Source organism: Taudactylus pleione, unplaced genomic scaffold (genome assembly GCF_031769625.1).
Source record: "Taudactylus pleione unplaced genomic scaffold, aTauple2 ptg000634l, whole genome shotgun sequence".
In the NCBI taxonomy this organism is placed as follows: Eukaryota; Metazoa; Chordata; class Amphibia; order Anura; family Myobatrachidae; genus Taudactylus; species Taudactylus pleione.
In genome coordinates, this window is record NW_028285036.1 from 3,060,575 (window position 1) to 3,074,099 (window position 13,525).

General features: G+C 48.2%; 1 protein-coding gene across 2 annotated transcripts in view; it reads right to left on the bottom strand.

Moving 5' to 3' along the window:
• Positions 1-13,525, bottom strand: part of PKP2 (plakophilin 2) — an 82,611-nt gene that overhangs the window by 42,266 nt on the left and 26,820 nt on the right. For both annotated transcript variants that reach the window (XR_015871989.1, XM_088454847.1), the window contains exons 2-3: positions 4,380-4,474; positions 424-1,103 (exon numbers count right to left, since the gene is read on the bottom strand). Coding sequence is in view for 1 of the 2 variants with exons in the window: in XM_088454847.1 (XP_088310973.1) it covers positions 424-1,103; positions 4,380-4,474 (775 nt within the window). In the remaining variant the exon portion in view is untranslated. The remainder of the gene's footprint in view (positions 1-423; positions 1,104-4,379; positions 4,475-13,525) is intronic.

Sequence of the window (13,525 nt, forward strand, 5' to 3'; positions counted from 1 at the left end):
GATGGGGGCCTTTTATATTGGCTTATTCAAATAACCAGCTACACATATAGTCACCTCTCATCGGTCAACTAGATTTTTTGTGGATGCCTGAAAACAGCCCAATAAATCTCAATCAGGTTATTCTCAGGCATGGTGTCTGTCCTGGTGTCAAAGCAGCAGTGATATCAGGAAAATAACGGATATTACCGCAGAAGACCATAGTATTTTATTAAATTGGACCACGCTCTCCAACCAATTGTTCCAGCTGCGGCCACCATCTTAACAACCAAAATGATTGATGGACTGCTTGGTTGAATTCGCCCAGATTGGATCGGTTAGGATGAAGATAGCTACTGATGGATCTAGAAGATCTTGCAAAGACTACAGCTAGTTCAAATGCAAACCGTTGCTCTTTGACCACTCGTATTAATTATCTTGGCTTACCCGGCATGAGAGTCCAGGCGTCCACCATCATGTTGGATCTGTACGCTTGCACTGCCAGTGGCCGCAGCCATTCCAGCTGTTATGGTCCCCGTCTTCCCACCCATGTCCATGCCTCGAGCTGCTGAAGGTGGCTGGAAATATTCTCTTCCGGAGACTGTGGTCCTCTGGACGGTCTGTTGGTAGCCAGCCCTACCAGACACCATCTGTGGGTGCATTCTGGTTATGACCTGGCCAGCAGCTGCAGCAGTCTGGTAGTTCTCCTTCTCCAGAAGGTTATTCAGACTTCGGCTATTCCGCTGCTGGTAGATAGGTTTTGCCGGACTGGTGGGGCCGCTTTGAAATACCGAATCTTGGTCAGACTGGTTGGACTTCTTGACAGTGCTTTGCCGAGCTCTAGCTGCGGTTCCAAATTCTGAGTGAGAGTATCTTATTGGTGCGACGCCGTACTGTCTGTGTTCCGAATGCCTCAGTGTTCTTTTCCTTTGCTCGTATGCAGCCGATCCAGCCTCCCGTTCCGGAGAAATATCCATTCTCACCAGGGGTCTGCTCTGGCTCGTGTCCTGCTCGTTAGCCCAATGACTGTACGTTGAGTAACTCCTGGCCCATCCATTCTCCTGCCTTCTGTTACTGTACTGTGTCTGGCCACCTCCACCATTCTCGTAAATGGATGACGAGTAGTCCTGTCAAAAAAAGGATTGAAAAAGTTACCCGAATATTGTTATAAGAACTTTTCCTTTACAGCAATGCAGAGATAAGAGGTGATCTTGAAATATTAAAATAGACTTTACATAGCCAGGCACTTTTCATCGAATTACAGTATAAATATTTGGGGGTGGATTTCCTAAAGGTTCTATAATAGACAAGTCGTGTTAGTTACCCATAGCAACCAATCAGATGCTGTCTATCATTTTCTAGGACACAATAGAGAAATGATAGACAGAAGCTGATTGGTTCCTATGGGTAACACCACTTGCCTATTTTAGAAGCTTCAGTACATCTACCCCTTCTGACCAGAGCGCTCGCTCTGAATCAGGGCCGTCCTTCTCTTTTTTTAGAGCGGCCTCCTGGTCGCTCGCATAGCTGTGGGTGACCACCCACAGCTATAGTGAGCGGCCAGGAAGATGGTCGCGATGGTCAGGACCATCGCGACCATCGGGCTTGCGATGAGACCCTTGTGGTAGGGTCTCGTTGCCGCAAGCCCAAGAGAGCTTTTGGCTCTGACAGAGCCAAAAGCACTCCCACTGACATCACTGGTGATGTCAGTGGGGCCGGCCCTAGACGGTAGGCGTTCCCATGGGAACGCCTCCGTCTGGGCAGCCATGCCCCCGGCCCGCCCACCAAAGGGGGCGTGCTGTCACTCAACATCGACAGCACGCCCCCTTTGTAGCGAGACTCGGAGCGTCGGCTTGCCCGTTGCTATCCGGGTCTCGCGCATGCGCATGACGGAGCCGGCTCCGTCATGCGCATGCGCACTAGGCCAACATCGACCCGCTTGCGAGTGCATGGCGCTCGCGAGCGGGTCTGAATCAGGCCCTTAGACTGAACCTTTATTAGTTGACAATTCTGTTTTAGAACTGATCCTTAGGGGTAAACTTACTACGAATCGTGTTTGAAGACTAACTGGAATCGCTGGACATCGCCAGAACTTTTAATATCAAAACCCAAACTTACTAATCAGCGTATTTGACTGACTACTTACATTCGATGGTGATGTTCAGTTTAAGGCTGGATTACAATATGGCAGGGGGACCCCACGTTATGTGCTTCCCTGCTATAGTGTAAGTCCCTGTGGCTGGTTCAGGAAAATAGGGGGGACCTTACACTGATTTTCCCCCTGATTCCAGTACCAGACCGGGCTCAGAGGTCCAGGCTGGTCAAGCTTTTGGGGAGGGGACCCCAATCTGCGCAGTGCCTCAGTCAAACACCCTACCCACAGGCCGGTCTATGTATTTTGTGCATTGTGCAGTTTTGTTGTGATTTTGATCATGTTTGACAAGAAGACTCTAAGTAAATCCGTGATTTGTATTTGAGTCAGTGTTAATGATACAATGTTTGGTCCAATGGTGTATTGTGCCGAATTGGTGAGATAAGACGTGTTTGCCCTCGATTTGGGCTTTAGTAAATCTAAAATTTTGCAAAATCACGGGGTAAATGCAGAAAAACACCAAATCAACCACAAACGATTCCTAGTGAATTTAGCCCTTAATGTTTTTGATTGGTCTTAATGATCCTTCTGAATCTTTTACTAAATTCTTTTAAAAAAAAATGTTCCTTTCTGTGTTTTCACTAATGCTGCGTTGTAGAATTTGTTTTACCTTTGGACTTTGCAGCTCAGCTCTGTCCGTTAGATACAATTCTATGCACAAGTCTGTTTTTGTCATCAGAAATACAAATGTTGATGGAATCCCGCACCCTGTGGAATGTTATTTGTCTGTTAGGGATCAATGACTAAGGAGACTGATGGGGGGATTGTGTTACACAGGATCCTGCAATCCTTCAGAATGTGCTTTTGTCTGGGAGCACCTCTGGCCTGCCACCATGTGAGGTGTGACTAGGTCTGTATACGTGTAATATATAAATAGTGTCGGCTAATGCACAGTACTGTGCGGCAGACACACCCCACAATAGTAAGAAGAGCTTACACTCCAATGATCCCCTTTAAGTGGTACACGAGCACTCGGCATCATCTCTAACTGGTCTCAGGTTTAAAATATGATTTTGTGATGCAAGAGAAATCTACAGTATACTGACCAGCTCTACATGACAGCTCCTACTGTTGTGTATGGTACTTCCGTGTGCAGGACGCCTACTCTCTGCTGTCAGGAGAGACTGCCGCAATGGGTTAGCAGGGAAATTCTGAAGAGTCGCAAAAGTGTTAATGTCACATCAAAGACCAACCCCGTACGATCTACTTTTTAGCTTGAATTCTAACATTACAGCTTCAGTTATTTATGGCTTAGACTAGACGTAAAAGTGAGGGGATATCGGGGATGTCTTTATAGCATTCTGCGTGATTGCACCTTATTATTACATGGGCCTAAGGGGGCGCAATTCTACCGAAGAGAAACTGTAGAAAGAAAAAGACCTCATCTCGCCAGCTCGAAGCTGGGGCAAAATTCATCTGTGATGATGACTACACTGTCTTCCACGCAGCAAGGAACGCACGGCGAAATGCGTCATCTCCACCCCTTTATCTCACTTCAGTAACCTCGCTCCGCACAATAAAATGTTGTTTCTGTACTGCTCCACAAAACCAGCATTAAACACCCCAAAAATGTGCCTATTAGACAGGTGAGCTATTGTTTTCACAACCGCACGCGTTTCGGTGGAAAACCAGATACAAGTGCGAAATGCGAGGCCACCAAAGAGGAATCTCTGCCACTATGCACTTCATAAGTGAGGACCTCTCTCCAGAGTTTACAGCTGTCGCTAATGGAGTGAGGGAGGTAATATTTTACCAAAGTTGGGGTGAAATGTTTGGTAGCACTGAATGTTGGTGGTTTAGTGGTCCTGTACGGAAGACTCATGAGAAGATATGGGCAGTTCTTCATCTGACTTCTTCAAATTTACAGCCAATTCAGAAGGGAAACTCAACAGGAAATGTAACAAAATATTAGCATGTCTCCCAAACGTCCAATGGGAGGAAAGTGGGCGCCGCGCTCACCAGAGGCTGGCTGGGGGCGCCCTAGCGATTCAGTAGCGGCCTCAATCGGAGGGATTGGGAATTATAACTGTTTGGAGTATTGCAGTGCAGATTGCGCCAGTGTGATTGAAACAAAAACATTAAATGTGAAACTTTATGATGTAGTTATCGGTTAATAATGGCGCAGTTCAACCCGCCATCGAATGTAATCCATATTTAATCATGTGAGCGGTAACTACGGTAACATCTCTCCCCGACGCAGCACAAATGTTAGGACGGCACTGTGATTGGCAGGAGACACCTCCCTACGTACCTTGGCGGTGCTGTAATATTTTGAAGGCGATATGGTAGCATCTCTGGCTTGGTATTGCACCTGATCTGGAATGCTGACGGAGCGGTGACTTATCCCTGTTGATAGAGAAAAGAGTTTGTTTAATTTACAGATTAAAATTAGTCCATAAAGAGTGACGATAGTTTCACAGGATCTGATAGTATTTTCATTTAGTACAATGTATTTTCCCTTTTTGCAAGATGCCGCTTCATAAATACTGTTAGCCATATGCGTCTTTATAATGGGTGCATAGGTAATTATACTTACCTCTCTGCAGATTCCAAATTGCTGCTCAGCAGCGCCGGACCGGCGTTGTAGAGCAGTAAATACTCACTGGGAAAATGGCAACGGCCATTTTCCCAGTGATCTGCGCATTGCGCAGAAAAGATGTCTCCGGGAAAGTAGGCACGGGCACCATTTTCCCGGAGACCCGCACATGTGCAGTACATTCCGGGCCTGATTCAGAAGCGGTCGCAAGCGCTGAGCGCTCGCAACCGGGTCGATGGTGGCCCACAGCGCATGCGCACCACGGAGCCGGCTCCATCGTGCGCATGCGAGAGACCCGGCTAGTGACGGGCAATCCGTCGCTCCGGGTCTCGCACCAAAGGGGGTGAGCTGTCGATGTTGAGTGACAGCTCGCCCCTTTTGGTGGGCGGGCCGGGGGGGGTGGCTGACCAAACGGAGGCGTTCCCATGTGAACGCCTACCGTTTCGGAGCGGCCCCACTGACATCACAAGTGATGTCAGTAGGAGAGCTTCCGGCTCAATTTGAGCCAGAAGCTCTCTGGGGCTTGCGGCCACGAGACCCTACCACAAGGGTCTCGTCTCAAGCCCTGGTGGTCGCAATGGTCTTGACCATCGCGACCATCATCATGGCCGCTCGCTATAGCTGTGGGTGGTCACCCACAGCTATGCGAGCGGCCAAGAGGTCGTTCCGAAAAAAAAAAAAGCCCGGCCCTGATTCAGAGCAAGCGCTCTGTCAGAGCGTCCGGCTGTGAATCAGGGCCTCTACACCGCTCAGTTCGCTGACAGAGAGGAAGGGGCCCAAACAGAGGCTGCACACGGGCCCCCTCCTCTCTTAAAATGCCGCTGCTGTTAGCGGTAATACAATGTATGCTTTTATTGCTGATATTTATATCTGCTATGATTTTCCTAATCAACAATCTGCCTCATAGTAAAGGATGCCCTTAAATCTAGTTAATTAATCTAGCCCAGGTTATTGCTGATGGAAAATAATTTGCAAATGCAGAGACACAATATAATCACACGGCGGAAATTAGTTTACAGACCACCAGGTCGATGACCACTTCATAATGGACGTGTTCTGTAAATGCTCTGATAATAGGGAAACCCGCATTTTTGGAATTTAACTCCATTTCTAGACTTATCAGCCCTCTATAGACCTAGGGCCAGATGTACTCAGCTCTGAAAAATGATAAACTGGAGAGTGATAAACCACCAGCCAATCAGCTCCCATCTGTCATGTTACAGGCTGTGTTTGAAAAATGACAGTTGGGAGCTGATTGGTTGGTGGTTTATCACTTTCCAGTTAATCACTTTTCAGAGCTTAGTACATCTGGCCCCTATAGTGGTTATATCACCTTACTTCTGCCACAAGTTATTAATAATTGGATAATTAGATTGCAGCAAGGTACAAAGTAAACTGTATGCGCAAGGCATTATGACAATTGTATCCTTTTAAAGTTCACTGAAACATGGAGAGGACGGGAATGAGATCCCTAGACTAGTCCAAGGAGCTTGCAATCTAAAGGGACAGAAAGACGATGGAAGGTAAACGGTGCGAGTTCTAATGGCGGTCAGGCTTCTCCGAGCTGATGAGTTTTTCAGGCTTGGAGACGGAATCGGTATGTAATGCCGGCGGATGTTTTTTTGGGTCTGATGAGGCGTTGGGCGTTTGTCTGTATAGCATAAAAATAACAAATCGGTACTGCGCACGCCAAGCAATAAACGCATAAGCCTACATCCGTAAGAGGTATTGGTCACATGCTACACTTGCGCATCTGTAGGACTGGACAGGCGTGATGGGACTAGTAGGGAAGGGGGCGGGCAAATGCATTCCTAATACAGGAAGGGCGTGCTGCCGATATCACTGTGACTGCAGCAGAGACGCATATACGGTGGCCAGTAGCTCTATCACTTGCTGGTGCCTGAGGGCTGGTGCAAATACTCATTAGTGATCATGACGTTGGTCATCACCAGCTTGCTGCTTCTGATTGGCTAATCGTAGATGCACCTTTGAAGCTGATTGGTGCTTTCTTCGTTGCCTATATTATAGGATTGTGGGCCTGATTCAGACCCGCTCGCAAGCGGGTCGATGGCCGGGCAGTGCGCATGCGCAAGCCCTGGAGCGAGAGAGAAATTCTCTCACTCCGAGGCTCACTACAAACGGGGCGGCTGTCAATGTTGATCGACAGCTCGCCCCGTTTTGAAGGCGGGGAGGGGGGTGGCTGGCCAAACGGAGCTGTTCCTGAAGGAACGCCTGCCGTTTGGGGGCGGCCCTACTGACATCACAAGTGATGTCAGTAGTGAGCTTCCGGCTCTATTAGAGCCGGAAGCTCACTGGGGCTTGCAGCAGATGAGACCCTACCACAAGGGTCTCGTCGCAAGCCCCGATGGTCGCGACCATCGCCTGGCCGCTCACTAAAGCTGTGGGTGGTCACCCACAGCTTAGCGAATGCGGCCAGGAGGCCGGACTCCAAAAAAAATAAAACGCCCTTCAGACCCTGCGAGCTGCCTCCACCAGCGAGCGGGTCTGAATCAGGGCCTGTGTGTGGGCGTAAGTTAGAATACTTTTTTTTGCTGTTTCAATCGCACATAAGAAGGAAGATTATACCTGTTGTATTACAGGAACTGTTTTTGAGTTTAAATCAAACCTAGGCGTATTTTGCTATCAAAAATGAAATGTTCTTGTGTTGGGTGTCATCGTCCCTGATGTACACCTGTACCTGGGACATGTTGGTTAGTACATAACAGGAGAGCTAACAAAACTAACTGCAGAAAATAGAAATTCTAAACTGAGAAAGTAATTTTATCAGACCAGGAAAACACGGAAAAAAATCCCAAAAGTGGAAAACCGGCTGCAAACCAGGAAAACCAAAACACTGGAAATAACTGCCTGCAAAATGGGGCATAACTGCTGCTCCGTGGGCCCGTAACAAATATTTAGGATATCTGAAATAATTTTACAGGTGCGGCAAGCAACGTGATTTCCGCACTGACCTACACCCCAGTGCGCAGGCTTGCCAGGCCATCAGTCAGCTGCATGCACATGGGTTCTAAGGCTGCTGGGAAGGGTGTAGCCCAGGGGTTCCCAGACTTTTTTCAATCACGGCACCCTGGAGTATCAGCATTGGTTTTCATGGCACCCTTAAGCCAAAAGTTTGTTAAAGAGAAATTCAGAAAATAAAATGATTAAGTATATTGTGCTCCTGTCATCCTTAGGCTCAGTTATGTGGTGATGGACAGCTTTGCACTTCTCTTTGTCCATCTATTTACATTACATTGACTATAAATAATTTAATTTGGTGCTAGGCCACCAACCTGAGGCACCTCTGCAAGTGTCCTGAGGCTCCCCAGGGTGCCACGGCGCACAGTTTGGGAACCACTGGTGTAGCCCATGGACAGCGCTATAGTTCCATATCGTAGCTGACCACACAGAACTAAGTTGTGTTTGCAAATCCGTACTGACGGTCACAGGGGACCTTTGGGCTTCACTAATAGCTGACAGCTCTGCTGCAATTGTTTTGGCAACTCTGGCCAATGCATCAAAGTCTGTAGAGAGCTCTACAACTTATATAAATAGACGTAATCGGAACAAATATAGAATATATAGCGTTGCAGCATGGTCACATTGCAGCATGGTCACATTGCAGCATAGTCACATTGCAGCATGGTCACATTACAGCATGGTCACGTTGCAGCATGGTCACATTGCATGCTCACGTTGCAGCATGGTCACGTTGCAGCATGGTCACATTGCAGCATGGTTACGTTGTAGCATGGTCACATTGCATGCTCACGTTGCAGCATGCTCACGTTGCAGCATGGTCACGTTGCAGCATGGTCACGTTGCAGCATGGTCACAATGCATGGTCACATTGCAGCATGGTCACATTGGAGCATAGTCACATTGCATGCTCACGTTGCAGCATGCTCATGTTGCAGCATGGTCACGTTGCAGCATGGTCACGTTGCAGCATGGTCACATTGCATGCTCACGTTGCAGCATGGTCACGTTGCAGCATGGTCACAATGCATGGTCACGTTGCAGCATGGTCACGTTGCAGCATGGTCACGTTGCAGGTTGGTCACGTTGCAGCATGGTCACGTTGCAGCATGGTCACGTTGCAGCATGGTCACGTTGCATGCTCACATTACAGCATGGTCACGTTGCATGCTCACATTACAGCATGTCTACATTGCAGCATGGTCACGTTGCAGCATGGTCACGTTACATGCTCACATTACAGCATGGTCACGTTGCAGCATGGTCACGTTGCAGCATGATTAGCATTTTTTTTGTCTATTTGCTTCTGGCTGGACACGTGTTGGAATAAGTATGCACCACGCAGAACACATTCCAGGTATGTTCAGGTGCATTCCGTCTCTCCATCCCTGTGTACATACATAAGCAGGTCCTAATGGTGGAGTGAGAGAGGGAGGACGTCACGTTTGTGTAACACGGGAGGAAGTACAATTACAGTATCACAAAAGATCAAATAAAGAATGTTGTTTGCATAAATTGGCAGCACAATAGTTACATGTGTTTGAGTTCCTTTTGAGTTGCTTTTACTGTAGAACATTCTCCATAACCCAGATTAAATTGCAACTCTCTGAGCAGTGCCAGGCGGATGCCACCACATGCCGCAATGTTCTCATCACTAAACTGCAACAGTGTAAATGGAGGATGCGCCCAGTCATTGTAGCAATAAACTGAATGGGGAACAGCAAAGATATTGTCAGAGAACAACATGGGATAACTGGTGGCAGAATTACTATAGTCTGGCATATCCAACATCATAATGATCAGTACATGTCAATTTAGACTATAAACTCCCCTGGGGCAGAGATTCATGTGAATGATTAAGCATTCACTGTACAGTGCTGAGTAATATGCTGCCACTATATTAATAAACTGCCGCATGCAGAGAATCGCATTAAAGGTACTGCGCTTCTCACCCCTCGGCTGCAGGAGGGGTGGGTTAGGGGAAGGTTTAGGGTGCAGGAGGGGTGGGTTAGAGGAAGGCTTAGGGTGGCTGCAGGAGGGGAGGTTTAGGGTTAGGCTGCAGGAGAGGTGGGTTAGGGGGAGGGTTAGGGTTAGGCTGCAGGAGGGGTGGGTTAGGGGAAGGGTTAGGTTGCAGGACGGGAGGATTAGGGGAAGGGTTAGGCTGCAGGAGGGGTGGGTTAGGGGAAGGGTTATGCTGCAGGAGGGGTGGGTTATGCTGCAGGAGGGGTGGGTTAGGGGAAGGGTTAGGGTTATGCTGCAGGAGGGGTGAGTTAGGGGAAGGGTTAGGCTGCAGGAGGGGTGGGTAGGGGAAGGGTTAGGGTTATGCTGCAGGAGGGGTGGGTTAGGGGGGAAGGGTTAGGCTTCAGGAGGGGTGGGTTAGGGGAAGGGTTAGGGTTAGGCTGCAGGAGGGGAGGTTTAGGGTTAGGCTGCAGGACGGGAGGGTTAGGGGGAGGAATAGGTTAAGGCTGCAGGATAGGTGAGATGGGTTAGGCTGCAGGAGGGGAGGGTTAGGCTGCAGGAGGGGTGGGTTAGGCTTGGCTACAAGATAGGAGGGTTAGGCTGCAGGAAGGATGGGTTAGGGGGAGGATTAGGGTAAGGCTGAAGGAGGGGTGGGTTAGGCTGCAGGAGGGATGGGTTAGGGGGAGGAATAGGTTAAGGCTGCAGGATAGGTGGGTTAGGCTGCAGGACAGGAGGGATGGGTTAGGCTGCAGGACGGGAGGGTTAGGGGGAGGAATAGGTTAAGGCTGCAGGATAGGTGAGATGGGTTAGGCTGCAGGACGGGAGGGTTAGGCTGCAGGACGGGAGGGTTAGGGGGAGGAATAGGTTAAGACTGCAGGATAGGTGGGATGGGTTAGGCTGCAGGACGGGAGGGTTAGGGTTAGGCTGCAGGAGGGGTGGGTTAGGGGGAGGAATAGGGTAAGGCTGCAGGAAAGGTGGGTTAGGCTGCAGGACAGGAGGGATGGGTTAGGCTGCAGGAGGGATGGGTTAGGGGGAGGGGTGGGTTAGGCTGCAGGACGGGAGGGATAGGGTTAGGCTGCAGGAGGGATGGGTTAGGGGGAGGGGGGGTAAGGCTGCAGGATGGGAGGGATAGGGTTAGGCTGCAGGAGGGATGGGTTAGGGGGAGGGTTAGGGTTAGGCCGGAGAGGGTCAGGAAAGCTCGATCAGAGAGGGTCAAGAAAGCTCGACAGAAGAGGATAAGGAAATTCCAGCCGTGGAGCGTAAGGAAAGTCCGGACTGATAGGTGCTGCGAGAACATATTTAAAGGGGAAAAGTATAACATATGATAAATGTGTTGATACAGAAGAAGCCACAGCTAACCCCCCCAGTGTGACAGCAACCTATTTCACTTTATGTCAGTGATCATTCCTGACCCCAGAAACTAGGTAATTGCCTAAACCACTCAGCTCTATAATGTCCTCTGCCAATTATAACTACAGATGCCGATTCTTGTAAGAGCGGCTTAGAATCTAACAGTAAGTTCTATGTGACCTTGCCATAACCTCCTCCTATAGCTGGAATCCCGCAGCTTAGACAAATATAGGGAAATAAGAGCAGAATTCCTCGGATATGAGCAATGTCAGAGGACGAGTTGTGCTTGTGAGTCAGAAAAGACTAAACGATCCGCTGTGCTTATTGGTTGGTTATTGCTATAGAATACGATGTATCTGAACTCTGATTCAACGCATGAAGCATCTCAGTTGAATATATATATTAGAATCCCAATGTAGTTAAGTGCGACTTAGCTGTGTTTAGGAGCACAAAGGATGTTATCCCTATGTGGATTCCCGGATTCTGAACAGCATACTGGGCACTGCCGCCGACTACTTTATCAGGACTCACGGAGACTTCTGGAGCACACTAGGCTTTGTTTTATTCTACTGGATGAGTGGTTCTCAAACTAGGTCCTCAGGAACCCAAACAGTGCATGTTTTCCAGGTCTCCTCACAGAATCACAAGTGAGGTAATTTGCTCCACCTGTGAATCTTTTAAAATGTGTCAGTGAGTAATGACTACACCTGTGCACCTGCTGGGTGACCTGGAAAACGTGACCTGTGTGGGGTCCTGAGGACCAAGTTTGGGAACCACTGGTCTAGAATGAGGAGACCCAGTACCCATTACAGCCTACCCTCCAACATGACCCCTTCCACCAGGTATAAAATGCTCTGCTCCTGGATTTCCCACCTAATTAATTATTGCAGTCACCTGTGGTTAACTAGGTAATTGATGAGACAGGTGTTTCAACACAGAGGGCTGCAATCATACATTAGGTGAGAAGTCCAGGACCAGAGCATTTGTACCTGGTGGAAGGGGTCATGTTGGAGGGCCTGTTAGAGCATACCGGGCGCTGCTCCCAAACACAAGCAAGTCGCAGTTAACTAAATTGGGACTAATATTTATTGGAGAACGAGCACCCTCTAATTCACGGAGTTACTTACTCTACCATCCTCCATCCATGGTCGGTGACTATCCCTGTATGTGTGCTTTACTAATTCTCGCAGCCCACTCATCCCTATATTAGACATACTAGCAGTGTTTTTCTCGCTATTAAGTATATATTTAATTTGATTAAACTTGTTTTTAATTATATTTATGTATTTGATGAAGTTATTACATGTTATATTTTCAATGGAGGAGCTTAACACATGGAATCGGAAAGCAGATACATCGTATTCTGTAGTAATAACCAACCAATAAGCGCAGCGGATTGTTTTGTCTTTTCTGTTTCTAATTCAGCATTCAGCTCATGCTATTTCTACTAGCAGCGTAATTGGGTTATTAATCCTTGAGTGCCAGGACTTTAGGCCGGGTACACCTTAGACGATATATTGGACGATTTATCGTTCTGTCGACATATCATTCATATCGTCTAATGTGAAAGCACAATCGCGAGTGTGCACATACGTCGTCAGCGTCGTCGCCCAGGATGGGAGGACGTATCGTGCGATCGCACACCGTGGTGTGCAGGGCGTACGGCCGACCGCTATATAACTCCATCGGGCCTGGGGACGGCTGGGATACACATCGTCCTGCTGTGTACCCAGCCTCAGGGAAGTGGTTATCCACTGTCCCTTTGCTTGTAGTTTATATTCTTTACCTGTGCGCACGAGTCAGTAGTACTGGGCATGGAAGAACATGAAATATTATTACACCATATAAAGGCTGACATCACACAGTGACAGGGCAATGAGTGTACAGTCTATGCATTACCTGAGTCACTCTGACCCCCAGCAAGAAACAGGTGCACAGCTGGAAGTCTGCTATATACAAACCCTGCACGTATTATTTCCCACGTTCTGCCTGTGAGACTATAATAACCCTATCCCAATATTTACTCTGCGTGTTTCTATCTGTATAGAGCTCTACCTTTGTCCTCTGCCCCAAAGGAACACACTGCGCTTACTCCTGCACAACAAATTGTCCATGTTACACCATTATCCAGAGGAGCTAAACCTCCTGTCAACGACTCAACCTGCATATAAACCATCTGCATAAACATCAGCCAAACCTCAAAGCGACATATTCATATACGAAGCTTAAATAAAAAAAATGTAAAAAACACAGCAGTCTATTTGCTCTGCAGACACTTGTTCAGAAGTAACTTGTAACGCAGCGGATTTGAAAAGCTATGTCACAGCGACGGAGTATGTACGGAGACGCCCCCTATTGACTGCGTCCTGTTCCGATGCTTGCGTATAATTATGTATCATCGGTCACGCATTGGTCTGTCTTGACTCTATGGTTGCTCAGAATGTCTGCGCCACCCCCCCCCCCGAAAATGGTCGCGACTCACCACCCCCTGTTCCCTCCCACAAACGCTCATTGGCTGTCAATCATTCTGCGTCCGAATCCACACCACGACCCCCATCTTAAATCCATTGCGG